Genomic DNA, 21,799 nt, shown 5'->3' on the forward strand with positions numbered 1-21,799 from the left:
TTAGCTTTAACAAGCTAAAATATATACAGTTTTTGAAATAAAAGTTTCATTGTTACCAAGCAAGTATAAGATATCTACTAATTCACTAATATCATTTACATTTAGTGAATAATGAGCTAAAACTTGGTATTTTTCATACTGCTGAATTTTAAATAGATTTAAAAAATTGTTAACCTTTTCACATTAAAGTCCCATATTACTGCCAAAGTTAAAAATTCAATCTTTTCCATACAATTTTTCCTCCATGTTCTTTGGATGAACTTGGTGGAATGAAGTATAATAAAAAATAATAGGTGTTTGCCAAAATTTGATTTTAATAAGATGAAAAATTCTTGGAAAAAGTCATTGTACCAAGAGAAGTGGATAACAGCAAGATAGAAAATAGCAAATAGAATTTGGAGGCTAGATAATATATACAAAATCTATGTGTATATCCTATAATCCTCATATTTTTGTTGTTTGTTATCGGAAAAAGCAAAGTGCCATAAAAAATAAATTAATAAAATGAGCAGACTTTCACCCTAAATTTGCCACTGATTCTTATACTCTTTGCATACATTGCACACATTTATTTAACAAGAGCTTGGAGCCTTGCTTAAGCCAGGGAAATTATAGTGGGCAACTTTGCCAATATGATTTGTGTTTGGATGGATCAGAAGTTCTTAGAGGAAAGTACATTTTGGAATAATGCAAGAAATAAACAGCTCTTGTCAATGAGAAATGATTTAATCTTGTGTGCCCAGAATGGGCAGGCTGATTAGATCCCTCACAATGAGAAAGATGATGGTCAAGAAATATGCTGGTACCCTCTAAGAAGAGTGCCATTTGTGAAGTATTTCTAGATCTTCAGCTAGCATTTATGATACAAGACTGGACTGCTAATGTAATCCAGGATCATTAGCACCTCACATTTAAGATTATTTAGCAGGCTTGGTCTCTGATTTAAGTGCATGAGAATTACCTGGAGGGCTTGTTTAACACAGATTTCTGATGCCTTTGGCCAGAGACTGTACTTTGAGAACCACTGGGTTTGTAGACTGGCATCAGCATAAAAATGCAGTTTCCTCCTACCTGTAAAATTGAAGTCCAACTTCATATTTTACTGGGATAGAAATGTTAACTTCATTATCAGAAAGGGCATCGGGAGGTTCTTCACTGTCACTAGAAAATACACAGCACGTTTAGACAAATCATTAAACTACTGGTGATTAAGAGACATTTCTGAGCATTTGAAAGGGAAGTTTATCTTGGCAACTAAATAAAAGCATAAAAGGGTAGAATTCTTTAAAAAAATTTTTTAATAATGTGTATTCATTTTTGAGAGATACGAAGAGACAGAGTGCAAGTGGGGGGTGGGCAGAGAGAGAGGGAGGCATAGAATCCAAAGCAGGCTCCAGGCTCTGAGCTGTCAGCACAGAGCCTAATGCCGGGCTTAAACTCACGATCTGCGAGATCATTACCTGAGCCCAAGCCGGAGCTCAACCGACTGAGCCACCCAGGCACCCCAAGGATAGAATTCTTGTTTCTGTTGTTGTTGTCATTTTTAAATCAGGGTGGGGAGGGAGATGGGTATTATTAAGTTTCTCAAGCTGATTCTGAACTGGAGGGTTGAAAACCATACCAATTTTGTCCAAGGTTTCCTCAACTTTTAGAAGGATTATGATAAATATCCTTGGGTCAATTGTTAAATATACAGATTAGTGGGCTTCTCTCCTTGAAATATAGATTTAGTAGGTCTGAGCTGGGGCCCAGGAATTTGTATTTTTAACACAAATCACACAGGTGAATCTTACCTATTCTTTACAGACAAGGACCTCGCAAAAAGGCTCAACCAGGGTCACATGGTGGAGAGTCAATATAAAATCTTTGGTTTTCTTGTTTTAATAGTCTTTCTGTGCTTATTGATTGATGTTTATGTTTTTGGTTAAGAATCTATTTATTCCCTTGATTTAAATTGTCATTTCAATTATGTATTATGTAAATGCATACATATGTTTATACATACATATGTGTATCTCATACTCCCCTATATTAAAAAAAGCACATGTGAGGTATGTAACTACCGACACTGGCTCTGGGGCCAGAGTGCATGGGATTGTTCTTGAACATTAACACACTTTGGGCAAACTATTTAATCTCTCTTTGCCCTGGTTTCTTAATCTATAAAAAGGGGATTTATCATTAAATGATAAATGATGATTATAGTAAGTGCAAAGTGCTAAACATTGTGCCTAGATGTAAGAAATAATGAGAGTTAGATTTCATTATTTTTTTCACATACCCCCTCTACTAAGTGACCTAGCATTTGGTCTCACAGGACATTTTAACGGCTCTACTATTCTCAAGTGTATTAAGTGGCTTTATGTGAGCTAAAGGACGGTAAAGGCAGCACCTTGCTTTGGGTCATAGATATTTTTGTGAACGGGCTTTTGCTGTTGATGATTTCCTCTTCTCCCACCTGTTCCCTGCTGTAGCTAAATTAATCTTCCTAAGACACAGCTCTGTATATATGACTTCACCCCTCAAAAACTCTTCTGGCTTCTTATGACTTGTTCAGTTAAGAAAAAATGCCTCATCCTGACATTTCAATCCATTTCCATCCATGTTACCATAACATGGTAAAATGAACACCTCCTGTTTATCTTCAGTTACTTCTTTACGTATTCTCCATGTGTGAGCTACAATGGACTATCTAGTATTCCACCAATAGATCCAGTGGTCCATCTTAAGTTTTTGCTCAAGTTATATATTTTGTCTAAAATACTCTACCTAATTCTATTTACCAGCCTCTCTGTGAATTGCTACCCACCCTGTAAGATCTTTCACAATTATAATCATTTTGATAAAGTTTTCTTGGGGTCTCATTGCCAAATAGATATAATTTCAACCTCTATTAAGTTTCTGACACATATCAGAATGAATTCTGAATGAATTACCCTATATTAATATTGTAATAGTTTATATACTAGTCTTAGCCCCCTACTGTAATTTTCACCCTATGAGGAGGTTCATGCCCTTATTAACTTTTATATTTCCTATAGTGACTAATTTAATACCTTGTCCATTGATGTCATATAAATATTTGTTGAGTTGAATTGAGCATACAGAATTCATTTACCCACTAATTTATTTTCTCACTTATTCATTCACTTTACTTTAATTCACTGCGAGGCATCATGCTAGTTACTGGGGAGTAAGACAACAAAGTTAGAACTTTATCTCTCAAGGTTATGGTCCAGTGGATGATTACACTTAGAAGAATATTAGCATACTATTTCAATTTCCTCATTAGCCTTTCATTTTTAGTCTGGGTATTCTATGATATCTTTCAGAAGCTCTGACTGCTTTGGATAAAATATATTAAACTACAAAATGATATCATAAAACTTTAAGTCCAGGTGTGCCTGGGTGGTTCAGTCGATTGAGTGTCTGATTCTCGATTTCGGTTCAGGTCATGATCTCATGGTTGTGGGATCAAGCCCTGTGTCAGCATGGAGGCTGCCTGGGATTTTCTCTCTCTCTCTCTCTCTGCCCCTCCTCCACTCACATGTTCTCTCTCAAAATAAATAAAATAAACTTAAAAATAGAAGAGAAATCTTTAAGGACATCTAGTGATTCAGGTGACCTTCATGGACTGTCAGTAAAAATTAAATCAGCAATCCTGTAAAATTTTAAATAAATTTTAATGCAATTTGGCAGATATAAGTGATGTGTGATTACATGTTTTACAGCTCAAAGAGCCAATGGTTTAATGTAGTTAGGTGTATTAATTCCATTAAATAAAAATTTCTTCATTTTTAATTATTCATAAGATATTTTTGTTACTGGTTCATTATCTTCTACTTTTACTGATCCTCATAAAAGTTGTAAGTTCCAGTGAATCTATAAAGTGAAATATTCTAAGTACATGAAAGAAATTATATACTTATAATAATACACTCATGCATACATATCAACCAACCTTGTTGCACTTAAATGAATGGTCACATTTTCCATGAGATAAGATGTGTTAAACTGAAATAATATTTTGAAAGTAACCTATGAAATAAAAATATTTTTTGTTTAGTAACAGATAAAGAAGTAGAATGTTTAGATTAAAATGTTTAATTACATTAATGATATTACTTAGACTCAAATTACAAACTTATTTAAGAAATCTTACCTTATAAAGTAAAACCTCATTATATCTCAAAAATAGAACAAGATATACATGTGCTTTTAAACTTTGATATTTAAAGCTCTTTTAACCAATTTAGGCTCATTCACAGGAGGGATGACTAGAATTCAGGTATCATGAGATTCGTATGGTTGTCCAATATTATGTGTGGAATTTTCTTCAGCGTTTTCTTCTCTCACATATATTTTGAGCTACATTAAAAAACATTTTTCTTAAGAATCTGTAGCCCTGCTGCTTTCTTCTTGCTTCAAAATAGCAATAATAATTCCAATAGAAGCTTTATTGGGTGGGCTTGAACTACAGTACTTTACCAAGGGTCAAACTTCCAGAGTCTTTCAGTGAGCTAGCTCCTTTCTTTCCCGGCTTTCCTTAGCCCCCTGCCTGGTGTGCACATATAAGTCTTGGCATTTCTAATGAGTCTTCAGAACTAGGGAAGATACTAGCAGAGGAGTAGGGCTAACGAAGGTGATTATTCCATTTTGGCCTGATCCTGAAATGCTTAAACTATGAATCTAGTATTGAAATCAAAGTATATTCTAAGTATAAAGCCCATGCAAAAGTTACTTGCATATTATCTTCCCATTTCTCTACTGATGGCATGAGATACTTTGATTTAAGCTTTTACCCTACACAGCAAGGAATTGCCAAAGAAAGAAAGAAACATGGTTGAGAAATAATTAAGATTGCAATTCATACTCTAAATGGCTGCAATGTTTAACATTTTTATTTCTATGTCATTATTCTTTAAGAAATGGAGATAATATTATGGTTAATTAAAATGGTCATGGGAAAGTGACATTCACTACTTCTATGTAAAATTGAAGGAATTATAGGTGTATTTTTTCAAATATGACATATGCTTGATGGATTTATAGGGAAGAAATGTAATTTCACAGTACATTTCATTTGGGATAGTGAAGAAATAGATTCCAAAAGTAAATTGGCACATCTAGTTAGCTTCATACCTAAACTGATTTATTGAATTCAGTGATAATTACTGTCATTGGTAGTGTCTTCAATTACTAGTAGCCATGCCACATGTGTTAAGGGAAAAGTCCTTTCTGAATTCTCATTTGCAAAAAGAAGCACTAAATAACTTCATTATATATATGCCATTTCCAGATGCCCAACTCATGTTTATCAACTTCTTAGGATGTGTGATAAAGATGACAAACATCTATTTTGAAGGCTTATAATATAAAATATTATAATGTGAGGAAGTTGGAATAAATATCTGGGAAAGTATTTCTCTCTTTTTTTTAAAGACTAAGTCAAGTAGGTAAAGTATTTTATTAATCACATTGACTAAATATTTCCCTCATTTACTCCATATGAATGGAAAAGCAACCTTCAATGAAAATATATGCAAATATGTTGTTTATCATTAAGTGAGATAATTATTCTGTTTTTCATGGAAACAAATATTGTCTTTAAAAATACATGAAAGTACTCTCCTCACTTCTGTTCAACTACTACTGTAGGTTCTAGCCAGGGTATTTAGGAAAGAAAAAGAAAAAAGAACGCTTCTATCTGTAGATGACATGATCTTATATATAGAATATCCTAATGAATCCTCTAAAGAACTATTAGAACTAATTAATAATTTCAGCAAGTTGTCAGGATAAAAGACCAGCATTCAAAAATCATTTTTATTTCTATACATTAGCAATAAACAATCTGAAGATAAATTTATGAGAAGAATTTCATCCAAAATAGCTTTAAAAAGAATAAAATGCTTAGAAATATATCTAACAAAGGAAATGCCAAACTTTTATTCTGAAAAAAAAAAAAAAAACCACCCAAAGCATTTTTTAATATAATTAAAGATCTAAATAAATAGAAAGACACCCCATGGTTATGGATCAAAGACTTAATATTTTTCAGATGGTAATACTTCCCAAATTGATCTGCAGATTCAGTGTAATCCCTATCAAACTCCTAGCTGGTCTTTTTTTGTAGAAAATGACAAGCTGACCCTAGATTCCAAATGAAAATACAGGGGGCTGGAAGAGCAAAACAATTTTAAAAAAGAAAACATATCTAAAAGACATATTTTCAGGTTTTAAAACTTGCAAAAAAGTTACTGTAATAAAAACAGTATGTACTAACAGGGGCGCTGGAGTGGGGTGGCTCAGTCAGTTAAGCTACTGACTCTTGATTTTGGTTCAGGTCATGATCTTATGGGCAGTTGTGAGATCCAGGCTCGCATTGGGCTATGTGCTGAGGATAAAGCCTGCTTAGGATTCTCTGTCTCCCTCTCTCTCTGCCCCTCTCCCACTCATGCACACATGCACATGCTCTCTCCCTCTCTCTCTCTCAGAATATATAAATAAACATTCAAAAACAAAACAAAATGGGACACGTGGGTGGCTCAGTCAGTTCAGCGTCTGACTCTTAATTTAGGCTCAGGTCAAGATCTCACGGTACTATGAATTTTAGCCCCACGTCAGGCTCCATGATGACAGCACAGAGCCTGCCTGGGATTCTCTCTCCCCCTCTCTGCCCCTCACCTGATGATGCTCTTTCACTCAGAATAAATAAAAATAAAAAAATAAAAACTAAACAAAACACAACAAAAAAACAGTATGTACTGACATAAAGATAGACATATAGATTAATGAATACCACTGAGTCAAAAAATAAACAGACTTTCAATAAAAGTTCTAAGACAGTTCAATGGGGGAATGAATAACCTTTTCAACAGACAGTGTAGGGCAACTTAACATATGCACACAAAGAATCAAGTTAGACTCTTTCTTTCTTATACCATACACAGACGTTCATCAAAATGGATCATAGACCAAAATGCAAGAGCTAAAACTATACAGCTCTTAGGAGTTTACAGGAGTAAATCTTTATGATCTTGGGTTAGCAAAATACATGTGACAGAAGAAACAATAGATTAATTGGACTTCATCAAGCTAAAAACTTTTGTGTTTCAAAGATATCATCAAGAAAGTGAAAAGAGGGGAACCTGGATGGCTTAGTTGGTTGGGTGTCCGACTTCAGCTCAGATCATGATCTCATGGTTCGTGGGTTCAAGCTCTGCATTGGGCTCTGTGCTGACAGCTCAGAGCGTGGAGCCTGCTTTAGATTCTGTGTCTCCCTCTCTCTCTGACCCTCCCCCGCTCAGCCTCTGTCTCTCAAATATAAATAAACATTAAAAAATTTTAAAAAAAGAAAGTGAGCACTGGGTGTTATATGGAAACCAACTTGACAATAAACTATTTGTAAAAAGAAATAAATAAATAAAGGCAAAAAGAAGTAAAAAAAAAATAAAAAAAGAAAGTGAAAAGACAACAGAATGGGAGAAAATATTTGCAAATCATGTATCTGATAAGTGACTTGAATGCAGAATACATGAAGAGCTCTTGTAACTCAGTAATAAAAAAAAGACATCCCAATTAAAATATAGGTAGGGGCGCCTGGGTGGCTTAGTCGGTTGAGCGTCGGACTTTTGCTTAGGTCATGATCTCGCGGTTCGTGGGTTCGGGCCCCGAGTCGGGCTCTGTGCTGACTGCCAGCTCAGAGCCTGGAGCCTGTTTCAGAGTCTGTGTGTCCCTCTCTCTCTGACCCTCCCCTGTTCACGCTGTCTCTCTCTCTCTCTCCTAGAAATAAATAAAAATATTTAAAAAAAATATATATATAGGTAAAGGATATGAATAGACATTTGTCCAAAGAAGATATATGCATGGTCAGTAACCACATGAAAAGATGCTCAACATCATAAGCCATTAAGGAAATGCATATCAAAACAACAATGAGATACTACTTCACACCCAGTAGGATGGCTGTAATTAAAAAGACAGGCGATAAAGTTGTTGACTGACACATACACTGCTGGTAGGAATAAAAAATGGTGTGGTCACTTTGGAAAACAGTTTTGCAGTTTCTCAAAATGTTATACATAGGTATCATATAACCCAGGAATTTCACCCAAAGAGAACTGAAAACATGTGTCCACACCAAAACCTGTGCACAAATATTCATAGTATTATGCGTAGTAGTCCCAAAATGGAAACAACACAAATGCCCATCACCTGATAGGTGACTAAATAAAATATGATACATCCACAAATGGAATATTATTGGGAAGTGAAAAGGCACAACTGATACATGGATGGGCCTTGAAAACATTATGCTAAGTGAAAAAAGCTAATCACAAATGACCCCAGACAATAGGATTCTATTTATAAGAAATGTCCAGAACAGGCAAATCCATAAAGAAAGTAGGTTACTGGTTGCCTGAGATTGGGGGAAGGACTCGAGAATAAAAAAAGACAAGTAACTGGTAAGGTGAACAGAATTTTGGGGATGTGAAAATGTTCTAACGATTGTGGTGATGGCTGTACAGTTCACTCTCTGGTGAATATATAAAAACACACTGAATTTTACACTTTAAATGAGTGGATTTCATGGCATATGAATTATAATCTCAGTAACTATATTATTAAAAAAGAGAGAGAAATGAAACAAGTTTCTATGCGAAGTTCTAAACCAACCTGTTTGAAAGATTTGTTTTTTTTTCTACAAGCCAGAAAAGCCTACTACTATCAGATAAATTATTAAGTGTAAACATTTAATTTTGTCTTAGTATTTGAGTTTGACTCATGCCATAATTGACTTTGGATTCCAATTATCTCAAAATTTTTAACTCAGACTTCTTCATCTATGTCAGGCTAAAATACCAGTAGAGGAATTTATATATTTAACTTTGAGCACAGTATTTTTCATATCCAATTGTCACATGTATGTTTTACAATCTGCTTACCTCTTCTCCTCTTCTCAGGAAGGGATAACCAACTTTACATGTGAGATTATGATTGGATTCACAACTGTCTTTTTGGATAGCCTTGGAGGAAAGAGTAAACAGAATTAGAGCAGACACACAGGTGAAATACTGTTTTCAGAGTTTTCCCAGGTATGCCTTGGACTCTGCCTTGCTGAGATTTGTCCCTCAATTTAGTTGAGAGAGTCACATTATTCTGGGATCACCTGTCTCACCATCCATGGAAAATCTGAAAACATCACTTAAGTTAAGGGAGACTGAGGGACAAAGCACATCTCATCTGATCCTGTATAGACTTTCCACTGTAAAATGGAGGTACTAACAGCATGTAGTGCACAGACTGATTAAATAATCCACACATACCACAAGGTCACATGGAAGCCCACAGTGAACGGCTATCATCAGCAGAGTTCAGCATGGTGGTAAGAACATGAGCTCTGACGTGAGTCCCCCAGGATTTAAATTCTGACTCTATCACTGTTAGCTTTCTCCTTGTCAAGACTCCTCACTTCTCTGAGCCTGATTTTCTGTCAGGTGAGGCTATTTCTATTTCATCAAATCGAAAATGCCACTGAGACTCATCATTATTTTGTGTACCAATAAGAAGGAAAACAATGCTGCCAGCAAAATAAACATATCACCTGTAAAATGCAGTTTCAGAAAGGTTATAACATGGCAGAAAGAGATTATACTAGAATCTCTGTAGTACAATAATACCTATTTACTTAATGAGAATTGAATAAGTGGAACCCTGAGAACAGTGTCTGGGATATAATATGACTCAAGAAAAGACTGTCATTGTTATTACTGTTGTTATTGTCAAAAGAAGTAGAGGCCTCTCTACTGAGGCCATGAAATCAGTTGAAAAGGATACTGGCGATGATTTTTAATAGAGTCTCCTTTCCAGAAAACAATTCAGTGGTAATATTTTCGCAGCATGACTTTGCACATTTGGATTTATAATTAACATTCTTTACTGAATCTAAAATATGTGGTAGTAATAAAGGACTTTTTTTAAAGCTCTGTTAGTCATCATGTCCTTAGGTGATACCCTAATAAATGGAGAGAAATATCAATGGAAGTCTGAATTTACAGAAACTAGACAATGGAGTTTTAATATTATATTAATAAGAGTATTGGTTTTAATACGAATTATATATATTATTAATTCATATATACATAGAATTTTAAATAAAGGGCATTCATTTAGAGATTAGAAGTAAAATAAAAGTTCAAATTTGGAAGTACTCATTATTATTCCTGATATAGCATCTTATGCAGCTATGTTATTGCTGAGATAAAAAAATTCTGTCACGACAAAAAGACGTTCATTACAAGTTAACACCTCTCTTAACAACGTAAGGAATTTTACATAGAAAATGAGAAATGGTATCTTGATGTTTATTTATGTGAACATTTTATTTTTGTTACAAGCATGCATTAGTCTCTCTGTACCTCTATTAAACTGTTTTAACTTTGTTATTTTTGATATTCTTCCTTGACTTAGTCTCAATTTCAGCTGATTACGCCTCTATGAAACACATGATTTTGCTCTGTCACAGTGATCCTCTCCTCATACTGAATCTGAGGAGTCACAGATCTCTAAATAAATCTATCAAAAACAAAACCTTTTAAAAAAATTGGCACTTTCATCATTAGTGAGTACTAATTTGTACAAAATGCTCTCTGTTCTTCTAAACCCAGTTAGCTCCAAACTAATCAGTTCTTCTAAAACAATTAGTTCAGTAGCAGGAAAAGTAGGCTCAATAAATAATTATTATAAGAATAGACAAATATAAAACTAAAAGTTTACCTCAATTCCTGAAAAAATTAGGTTTGGAGAATAATCCACTATGGTTCTGGTGTTATAGGCACTGTCCTTTTTGTTTTTGACTGTGAGACTAACATTGAACTTATCGTTGTGGGACCTGACAATAAGCAGGTCCTTCCCTGTGGTGGATACTTGCAGGGTGAGGTCTGAGATACATTTTTCCTTGTTTCCACAATCTTTGGCAAAGGGAATCTGAAATGGTCACAGAAAAGCATTTTTTTGAAATTTAGTTAAGCATGATTGAAAAATAATTTTTAACTTGCTGAGAAGAAATGACATATTGCCACACTAAGTTAAGCAGCTCACAAAGAGGACCGATTCCACTGCAGAAATCATAAGGAATTTTAGATTTACTCCTTTTTTTTTGCCATTTAATTATTTATTGGGACTTAGAGCATTTTAAGAAGTGAAGGCTATTACCTACTTATAAATATGGATTCATAGATACTTCCTAGATTTTTATTTATTTTTTAAATTTTTAAATTTTTTTTACAAATAGTTTATTGTCAAATTAGTTTCCACATAACACCCAGTGCTCATCCCCATGAGTGCCCTCCTCCATGCCCATATCCCGCTCCCCCCCACATCCATCAGTCCTCAGTTTTTGTCAGCATTCAAGAGTCTCTCATGGTTTGCCTCTCTCCCTTTCCCCCACCATTTCCCCCCTTCTTCTCCCCCATGGTCCTCTGTTAAGTTCCTCCTAATCCTCCTATATGTGCAAACATATGATATTTGTCCTTCTCTGCCTGACTTATTTTGCTCAGCATAACACCCTCAAGGTCCATCCATGTTGCTACACATGGCCAGATTTCACTATTTCTCATTGCCATGTAGTATTCCATGGTATAGATAAACCACATCTTCTTGATCCATTCGTCCATTGATGGACACTTAGGCTCTTTCCATGTTTTAGCTATTGTGGAGAGCGCTGCTATGAACATTGGGGTCCATGTGCCCCTATGCATCAGCACTCCTATATCCCTTGGGTAAATTCCTAGCAGTGCTATTGCTGGGTCATAGGGGAGTTCTATTGTTAATTTTTTGAGGAACTTCCACACTGTTTTCCAGAGGGGCTGCACCAGTTTATATTCCCACCAACAGCATAGGAGGGTGCCCGTTTCTCCACATCCTCGCCAGCATCTCGAGTTCTCTGATTTGCTCATTTTAGCCACTCTGACTGGCGTGAGGTGGTATCTCAGTGTGGTTTTGATTTGTATTTCCCTGATGAGGAGGGATGCTGAGCGTCGTTTCATGTGTCTGTTGGCCAATTTTAGATTTACTCCTATAATTTATAGGAAAAAATAATAAACTTCTGGATATAAATTCTTCTGGTCCTTCAAAGAATGCAGTTTTCACAGATGTTTTTCACTGGCTTTAGTCTGCCAGAGTAGAACAGTTGCAAGAAAAGCAAGTTAAGTACTCTAAGATCTAAATCTATGAGAGAATATTTTAATGCTCAACTCTGATTTCGAGATGTTCTATTGAAAAGAATCAAACACTTAGGAATGTAACAGAGCTCAGTCAGAGGCCAGAAAATGGTCAAGCCATATCACTGGGAGCTTTCCCTGACTCCTCTTCTCATTAAGTCCTACCCCATTATCTAAACCTTCATTAAGAGCTATCCATTCTGCCTGTCTTCTAAGTATCTTCCAACTGTCTTCTGGCCTCTCCACCTCTAGTCTAGTCATCCTTATGTTCTCCCTGAACTAAGGCAATGGCTTCCTAAGTGGTCTCCTGCACCCACTTTCATTCCAATCATTTTCCTTCAATCATTCTCTACATTGCAGCTCTGGATTTTTTTTAATCCTTAAAGAAATACAAATCCAGTACCATCACTGAACCGATTAAAGCCATCCATAACATTTCACTGCTCTTCAAAATATCTGTGCAGCAGCACAAAGTCCTGAATGATCTGGTTCCTGCCTAGGTCTCCCACCTCATCCCACATCACCTTCCCCCCTTGCTCTTTAGCTTCAGCCACACAAGACAGTTTAGTTCAGTTCTTTTATGCCTTAGAACCATTACACATATCCTTGTGCATGAAACACTCCCTCTGCTCCTCTGAATAGGATGCAAAATCCTCCTATGCTTCAGATCTCAGTTTTAATATCACAACTTCAAGAGAGCACCCCCTGAAGTTCCCATAGAACAATGAAGTTCTCCTCCAGAACTTCCAACCTAATAATTGTTTCCTAGGTTGGTCTCTAAGCTCTGAAGCCTGGTATATATAAGATACCCAATAAATATATTTCAAAGGAAGAAAGGGAGAGTGAAAGATATGGGTATGGGGAAAACTAGTTCCCCATTCTTAATGTTTCCTCCATTGGTGACACCCTATCTTTCTGCTTGCCCACTCACTCTTTCTCAGGGGTGGGACACTGGATTTTGTGAATTTGGAAGCAGGAGCAGGGTGAACACAGCTCAGTCCCTTCCCATCTCTCCTGCTCTTGGAGCAGCAGTGTGTCTGATACATTCCTGCTCTGTATCTCCATTCTGCAAGTTTTATGAAGTGAGTCCCCGTGGAAAAGGCCTGAGATTGATAAGCACTGCTGATGACATATTTGGTAATCTATGGGCTAAGCCTTATTCAGTAGGAGGACAACCAATATACCTAAACCATGTCCTGCCACCCAGTGTTCACTGGTAACAAAAGGAGTTCCAATAGGCCAATTTATGTCTCTTTCTATTGGTCCTAAATTCAGGAGAGATTAAAAATAGGTGCTATTTATAAATTCCCGTAAGCTCCAACAATAGGAAGTAGGAGAGTTAAGAAAATTCTAGAAAAGTCTCATTCTTTTTGTAAAAAAATTGATTTACGGTTTTGTGTGTGTGTGTGTCACAGTTTCCCTCTCAAGTGTGTTCTCATATCGGTGTTCTAAATTTTCAAAAAATCTGACTTACATATTCATGTACTGAATTTGGTAGGGAATCATCAAGAATAGGCCCGTCTTCTAGATTGGTAAGATTAAAATCCAAAGTTATCCTCACAGAGTCCCGAAAGTCATGCTTGTCCTGTGGGTTGAAACGTAAAATACTTTATCGTTGTTATCATATTTACTGGATGTTCCGACTTTGTCATGGCTTCCTGCTTCTTGCTTCTGTGGGCCAGGCTTAACTGGAACATTCTTGTGCACCTGATCTGGCATATTATCTCATCAGGCTTTTGCTTCCCTGGAGAGAGATGGCCTTCTGCCTTGATAAGGGACACTGCTGGAATGCAGAGGCTTCAGAATATGACCAGTTGGCTCACCTCTAGCCTCTTAGGGGGCCCTGATGGAGTGATCGGGTGTGCTGTAGTTTGCCATGTCATGATATATTACCCTGGGCTGCTTGTATAACAATATCTCTTCTCTTGGGACCTAGAGCTAAAAACTGCCATGTAATACTTCTAGGAAAGTCTCCCAACTTCAAAAGAGCAAACTTTATTTAAATTCAGTTGAATTTCATTAGTATAATGTATGCCTGTGTTGTAGGAATTTCATAATGTAAACTGATATGTAAGTAGTATGAAAGCGATCAATATTGTTTTATACTATCATCGGCAATGGCCATCATTTATGGCATGTCCAGAATTACGAACTTTACAGACATTATCAAGAAGTATTTCAACAACTTCCAAGATGAATAGCCATTATAGTCATTCTTTTATATTTGAAAACCTGGACCTCTAAGAGACTAAATAACTGGATAAAAATCACCTGGAATATGAGGAAGTCTTGATATAAATCCCATCCTGGCTGACATCCAGAACAAATGTTAAAGTATCCATTACAATCCAAAAGGGGATTTTGGAAATTTTGAAACTGGTTCATACCAAGTGCAGAGACATAGTTAGATTCTAAATTTTGGGCAAATCTACACTACAGTGACTTCTAGTGGGTTGGAGGTGGTGCCACTTCTGGTTTCATGCCCTTTTGGATTTTATACAAGTTATAACTCCTAAACATTCAGTTCTGATGAAATAAATAGGAGAATAACTCCAACTGTTTTTTATGATTATAGATTGATCTTAGTGTTGACAAATAAGTTAATTTCAATGAATGTCATGGGTAATATTGACTTGAAAATCACTGAGGAGAAATACAGTACACCAACAGGGCATGTTTTCTGTCACTTCCCTACCCTGATTATAATATTTTAAAAATACAGAATATGAATACATCAAGAATACAGAAATAAGTCAGAGGTGGAGAAAATTGTCCTGTTTCCTTTAAACATTTTTTTTAATGCTTTTTATTTATTTATGAGGGTCAGAGACAGACAGCGTGAGCAGGGGAGGGTCAGAGAGAGAGACGCACAGAGAATGTGAAACAGGCTCTAGGCTCTGACCTAGCTGTCAGCACAGAGCCTGACACGGGGCTCGAACCCATGAACCGTGAGATCATGACCTGAGCCGAAGTCGGAAGCTTAACTGACTGAGCCACCCAGGCACTCTAGCCTGTTTCCTTTATAATTACAAGATCATGTGCAAGTTCCAAGTCTGTCTCAGCCACTAAAACCACTATTTTCTCATTATATCTATTCTTGTCTCTCTTTCTGTCTCTAAGTATCATGCACATTATAAGAAAATGTTTAAGAAATTCCTGCCCTTATTGGGTATGTTCCCCATTTACACAGTGACTCAATAAAATGAATTTGAAATGGTTCAAACTGACTTCCTAGTCATCTCTGGAGATTAAGAATTTGCTTTCCAAGGCACCCTCATCACTGTAATACAAAGAGACTTAGGTAGCACAAAGCCTGTGGATAATAAAAAATACCAGATTTTTTCCCCTTCAATTTAAAGCCAAAGAGCAACAAGAAAGGCCCTAGGACAGCATATGACCCAATACTTTTCCCTCAGGGCACGTAGCCACTTACCTACATTTGACTGATGAGGCCCACAAAAGTTAAATGATGTCTTCAAGTATAAATGAATGAATATAAGAAATGAGTAAGTGAATGAAGGCAGGTCTCTTATCAACCAGTGCACTGTGCCTTTTACTATTCCATAATATATGGGTATCTGATAACATACACACAGGGAAGACGAAAGATAGCTCTATGAAATGCATTTGGAAATTAGAAGATCAGGTCTGTGATTTTCTGATAAAAGTGACCAAATAAAATGAAGTTTACTTTCTGATGTGCACTTTGAAATAAAATAAGAAGGCTGACTTGAAGTAAGACATCTGTGCTTTATTCTTGACTTGGAATAAAGCAGCTATAACATATGATTTACTTGCCAACATGTAGAAGGAAAGCTTAGTGCATTCTGATTCTTGAACTGTGATGTTTCTTTGAATCTTTCTTTCTTGAGTTCCAGAGAAAAAGCTTCGTGATATCTGTCTTAGTGAATCTAGTGTGACACGGTACTGCAAATCTGGAAGAGAAAATGACAGAAACGTTTACTTGGGGTAACTTTCATATGGTCAGTTCATTAAATTAGCATTATAGAAAAACCTCCTGAGCAATCAGTCAACACAAAGTTTCTATTATTCAGTTTACCCATTTCTGTAGTGCAAAGGTACTCACAGTCCTGAAGATAATCTTCAGGAACTCTCTAGAACCACCTTCTGAGTTCACTATGCCTTTAATGTTTAATCACACTTATTTTATAAGGTATATGTACATATGCGCACACACACATACACCTACATATCAATTTTATGACCATGCATGTGTCATAAAACTGGGTTTTATGAAAACTGGGTTTTCACTTAAAATATATACTTTTTTTAGTTTAGCAATCTTGGAGCTCTGCTTAGAATATTGATTATATTTCAAAAGACACACAAAAAATACACTAATGAATTTTTACCTATTTTATGAAAAGGTCATTTTAGACTATGTGCAAAGTACATAATGAATTTAATAAATAAGTTTAATAAAACAGGAGTACCAAAATAAAAAACAAGTTAAACCTTACACTTTTTAAAGAGGCAACAATCCTACTTATTTGAACCCCTAGTTACTGTATAGAAATTAAATGAGACAGAAATAATGTTGTATATGAAAATGTAAATCATTATTTTACACTCCTATAGCTAATTATCTTCTAATAAGAGGACTATTGTGAGCACAATTATGCACACGAATAGCAAACTAAGAAAAAAAGATTTTAAGGATTAATTATTTTTCATATTCCACTTATCTTTGGTTTGTAAACTACTGTTTTGCAGCCAATGGACTCCACACTTTTGACTCTAACATGTTTTAGTATCTTTAAAACCCCACCTCAGGAAGTGTGCATGTAGGGAGGAGGAGGTACCCCAGGCTATGCCTGAGAACTCACACGTGGAGCATGTCTGATTCTCAAAAGCTAGGGTCACCTTCTGAGTAAAGCAAAGAGATCTCAGGCAGGTGGAGGTGGCAAAGCATTCAGGTCCCTACAATACCAGTCTTAGCAAAGAGAGGCAGGAGAAGGAAGAAGAGAGGGTTTGTGAAAAACCACAGGAAGGAAAACTGGGCTCCTTTGAAGCCCAATTTCCAAACTTTAATCTCCGAACATGTATTATTATTATTGTTTTTAGTATTTGGTTGTTTGCTGTAAAGGGGAGAGCCCGAGGGGATCCATGGACAGTTGTGGCCATTGCATATAAGCATATGGTTTCTGCTCCAAAATTTACTGGGTTCCATAACATATTCTTTCTTCAGTAGATTTTTTTTCCCCAAGGTTCAGCATGTTGAAGGGTGATATGCAGATCCCTATCACAGGGGAAGTATAATATCTTACTGGATTTCCTCATGTGGGAGCAAATGTATTGTCCTCCAGCCCCAAAGTACTTGGTATAGTTATTATACTCACTAGTTGTGTAAACTTCATCTTCTTTGGACTTCAATTTCACATGAAAACACACTGTAGCATTTATGCATACTGTTTCCTTTCCTTCCATATGGCAGTTTTTCTTTTGGATGTTCACTTTATTGGGTTCAAAATTCATGGTCACTTTAACTACAGCCACATCTCGGGACCTGCAAACATAAATGGTGATGACTGCTCACACATTGTCACATTTCATGAATTCCATCATTATGACAGTGCAGTGTGAACGCACTGGTGGGGATTCTTCTTTGTGTACAGTTGGCCTCTCAGGACTCCCATTTTCTAGGTGAGTTTTTGATACATAAGAAATGGTATATGATGGGGGCGCCTGGGTGGCTTAGTTGGTTGAGTGTCCGACTTTCGCTTAGGTCATGATCTCACGGTTCGTGGGTTCGAGCCCCGCGTCGGGCTCTGTGCTGACTGCCAGCTCAGAGCCTGGAGACTGTTTCAGAATATGTATCTCCCTCTCTCTCTGACCCTCCCCTGCTCACGCTGTCTCTCTCTCTCCTAGAAATAAATAAAAAATATTAAAAAAAAAAAAAAGAAATGGTATATGATGTTCTGAGAACACCCAGGATGTTTTGAAACTATCTTCAACTTTTGGTTCTGAATGGTAGGAGAATATGCAGCCCCAAAATGTGACTACAGGCGTTCAGGACACGTTACCCCAAAACATATCACTTTGGTATATTGATTTTTCTGAGCCGTAGGCACTTGAAAAATAGTAAATACACGAAGGGGCTTTCTCTGAACTTTCCTTCTACTTAAAGACAGATACTCCAAAAAGAACTCAATTCAAGTCTATCACCCAGAGAGGACTGACTCTTACACAGGAGGAGAGACACCACACTGAGATGCACTTTGCCACAAACTATCATCATATCACCCATCTATTCTTTCCAAGGCCCATTCATCTTTCTTAAAAATTATTTGCTCTCCAGAGGCCTACATACCTTCTCTCTTGTCTCTATTAAAATGGTATATAAGCCTGGGGTGTGTGGGTGGCTCAGTCGGTTAAGTGTCTGACCCTTGATTTCGGCTCAGGTCATGATCTCACGGTTCATGAGTTGAAGCCCCACATAGGGCTCGGCGCTGACAGTGCAGAGCCTGCTTGGGAGTTTGTCTCTCTCTCTTTATGCTCCTCCTACACACACACACACATACTCTCTCTCTCTCTCTCAAAATAAATAAATAAAATGGTATTCAAGTCTGAATTCTAAACCACCTCAAGGAATTACTCATTTTCCTCTGGATATCTCCCATGTATACATGGGATATACACATTAATAAAGTTCTGCTTGTTTTTTCTCTTGTTAATCTTTTATAAAAGCATTCTCAGCTAAGAACTTAGAAGGTTGAAGCAAATTATTTTTCATTCTTTACAGTTCATAAGCCAAAAATCTGTTTTCCTGTGATGGAAAAAAATGATGGAACCAAATGCTCAGATGCAAATTCAGAACCAAAACCATATTTTTGTAGCTTTTCAAGTTTGTTTTCAATCTGGAAAGAGTCCCAAGTCCTATGGACAACTTTTGTGCACTGTAATACTTGTGCAGACAAATACAGGTCCTAAGCTAGGTAGCTTGTGAATACATAGGTCCCTGATTTGCTTTTGCATTAAAAACAAACAAACAAACTGTATTTTTCTTTTAAAACATTTACCCAAAGAAAACATGGAAATATAAAACAGGAAACAAAGGTAACAGAAATCACTTGCAATTTTACTACTCAGCAATAATCACTGTTAACATCTGATATGCTTTTTTTCTTTGCAGAAGACTATATTATCTATAGATATGGATGTGTGTGTGTGTGTGTGTGTGTGTGAAAAAGAGAGATACACACACATATCACATACATATGTACCTATACCTCCTATACCTACTTTTAAAACTATCATAATATAATGGATAGCCTTCTTTTTTTTTTAATTTTTTTTTTTTTTAATTTCTAGGAGAGAGAGAGAGAGAGAGACAGCGTGAGCAGGGGAGGGTCAGAGAGAGAGGGAGTCACAGACTGAAACAGGCTCCGGGCTCTGAGCTGGCAGTCAGCACAGAGCCCGACGCGGGGCTCGAACCCACGAACCGTGAGATCATGACCTAAGCGAAAGTCGGACGCTCAACCAACTAAGCCACCCAGGCGCCCCTAATGGATAGCCTTCTAATATTTGTATTTTTCTGAGAATATTATTTTCAATGGCAATATACTATGCCAGCATATAAATGTATTATAATCTATTTATTCAATCCTTTCTTATTGGACATTTATGTTAATTTGTCTTTTATTAGAATTTTTTAATGTTTATTTTTATTTTTGAGAGAGAAAGAGAGAGGAGGAACAGAGCATGAGTGGGGAAGGGGTAGAGAGAGAAGGATCTGAAGCAGGATCCAGGCTCTAAGCTGTCAGCACAGAGCCTGATGAGGGGCTTGAACCCACGAATAGTGAGATCATGACCTGAGCCGAAGTCAGACATTGAACCAACTGAGCCACCCAGGCGTTCCTGTATTAATTTGTTCTTTTTTTTTAAAGTTGCTAGCACAGTGCTGTGATGACTAAAAATTATATCTCTTAGACATAGATTAGATCTTTACGAATATTTAGGAAGTAAATTCTTTGTTAAAAAGTGTAAATATTTTAAGGCTTTTTAACACTTATTGGCAAGTACCTTCTAATGTTTGTTAAGCAGTTTACTCCTTCACCAGCAATGGATGAGCAGGTCTAGTTTCCTGCATAGTAGTTTGGATGCTCCAGGAATGAGGCTCCCCACTGAACATCTCTGCCCCAACCAGGTTTTTAAAGGGGTTATGCTGCATGACAAGGCTCTCAATATCTGTTCCTGGATGTCTCTGACTGCTGGTGGGCCTCTGTTTATTGCCTGCCATCTACATCCACTCTCATGCCCTCCTTCAGCATTGTAAATCTTGGTCTTTGTGTCCTGTATGCTGGTTCGGTCCATTCTGCTGGGCAGTCACAGCGACCCAACTCTGTCATGTTGACCCATTACTGATAAAGCATTGACCAGCAGCAAAAGAGAAATAAGTCTTCAGAGCTTTGTAAGAAGCCTTTGAAACAACTGGAGAGTAAAAATTTCCCCTAGTGTGTGTGTGTGTATATATATATATATATAAACAAATATATATAAAAAATATATATATATATAAAATATGAGAGTGAATACAATAAATATTTTTGATTGAAGGCTATCATAATAAATTAATTCAGGATTAACAGTTCATACAAAAACTAAATATACCTTTTGTTGCTGATACTAGTGATTTCATTTGGTTTTGGGTGTGACCTCCCCAAAGTCACAGCTACTTGCTGCCAAGCATTCCCCTTTCCCAAGCATCACCTTACAGTTTTCTTTTCCCCGCACTATACAGTCAAAACATTTCTTAACATAATAGCTTTTATCTGTGTACCATTTAATCTGCAATTTGTATTTGGCTATTAGTTCTTAAACAGTATCTCTTTAAAAAATTTTTAAAAAAAATTTTAGGTTGAATTATAATTGGCATACAGTGATTCAACAATTATATTCATCACTTATACTCACTACAATAAGTACAATTACCATCTGTCACCATATGATGCTATTACAATGGTATAAATTGTAATTATAATTGCAATTATCTTATATTTTGACAAAGTCATCTAGTTTCAGGTCTCTATCTTTACTATTTTTCTAGATAATTTTTTTTGGGAAAAACACCAATGAGATTTGTTTCCATCTAAATTACTTTAAACCAATGATTGGTTTGGAAAAATCAATATACGGACTTGCTATCAAAGCACATGGTGTAAATATAAATATATTTTTTATAATAAATATTTTCATTATATGTATTTTTTAATTTCTTCTTTAAAGTTTATTTATTTTGAGAGAGAGAGCCACAAGCAGGGGAGAGGGGCGGAGAGGAGAGACAGAATCCCAAGCAGGCTCCATGCCGTCAGCACAGAGCCTAATGTGGGGCATGAACTCACAAACCATGAGATCATGACCCAAGCTGAGATTAAGAGTCAGACCCTTGGAGCACCTGGGTGGCTCAGTCAGTTAAGCATCCGACTTCAGCTCAGGTCATGATCTTGTGTTCGGTGAGTTTGAGCCTTGTGTCAGGCTCTGTGCTCAGAGCCTGGAGCCTGCTTCAAGATTCTGTGTCTACCTCTCTCTCTGTCCTTCTCCCACTTGCACTGTTT

The 21,799-nt window shown here is 36.5% G+C and overlaps 1 protein-coding gene across 1 annotated transcript in view; it reads right to left on the reverse strand.

Moving 5' to 3' along the window:
- The window catches only part of ITGA1 (integrin subunit alpha 1), a 161,037-nt gene that overhangs the window by 22,617 nt on the left and 116,621 nt on the right, over window positions 1-21,799 (reverse strand). Inside the window, exons 16-22 of the mRNA XM_039256206.1 lie at window positions 17,585-17,751; window positions 16,023-16,159; window positions 13,699-13,809; window positions 10,780-10,989; window positions 8,949-9,029; window positions 3,962-4,038; window positions 1,072-1,161 (exon numbers count right to left, since the gene is read on the reverse strand). Coding sequence (XP_039112137.1) covers window positions 1,072-1,161; window positions 3,962-4,038; window positions 8,949-9,029; window positions 10,780-10,989; window positions 13,699-13,809; window positions 16,023-16,159; window positions 17,585-17,751 — 873 coding nt within the window. The remainder of the gene's footprint in view (window positions 1-1,071; window positions 1,162-3,961; window positions 4,039-8,948; window positions 9,030-10,779; window positions 10,990-13,698; window positions 13,810-16,022; window positions 16,160-17,584; window positions 17,752-21,799) is intronic.

The sequence above is a fragment of the Hyaena hyaena genome, unplaced genomic scaffold (genome assembly GCF_003009895.1).
Source record: "Hyaena hyaena isolate Hyena2069 unplaced genomic scaffold, ASM300989v1 scaffold_564, whole genome shotgun sequence".
Lineage (NCBI taxonomy): Eukaryota > Metazoa > Chordata > Mammalia > Carnivora > Hyaenidae > Hyaena > Hyaena hyaena.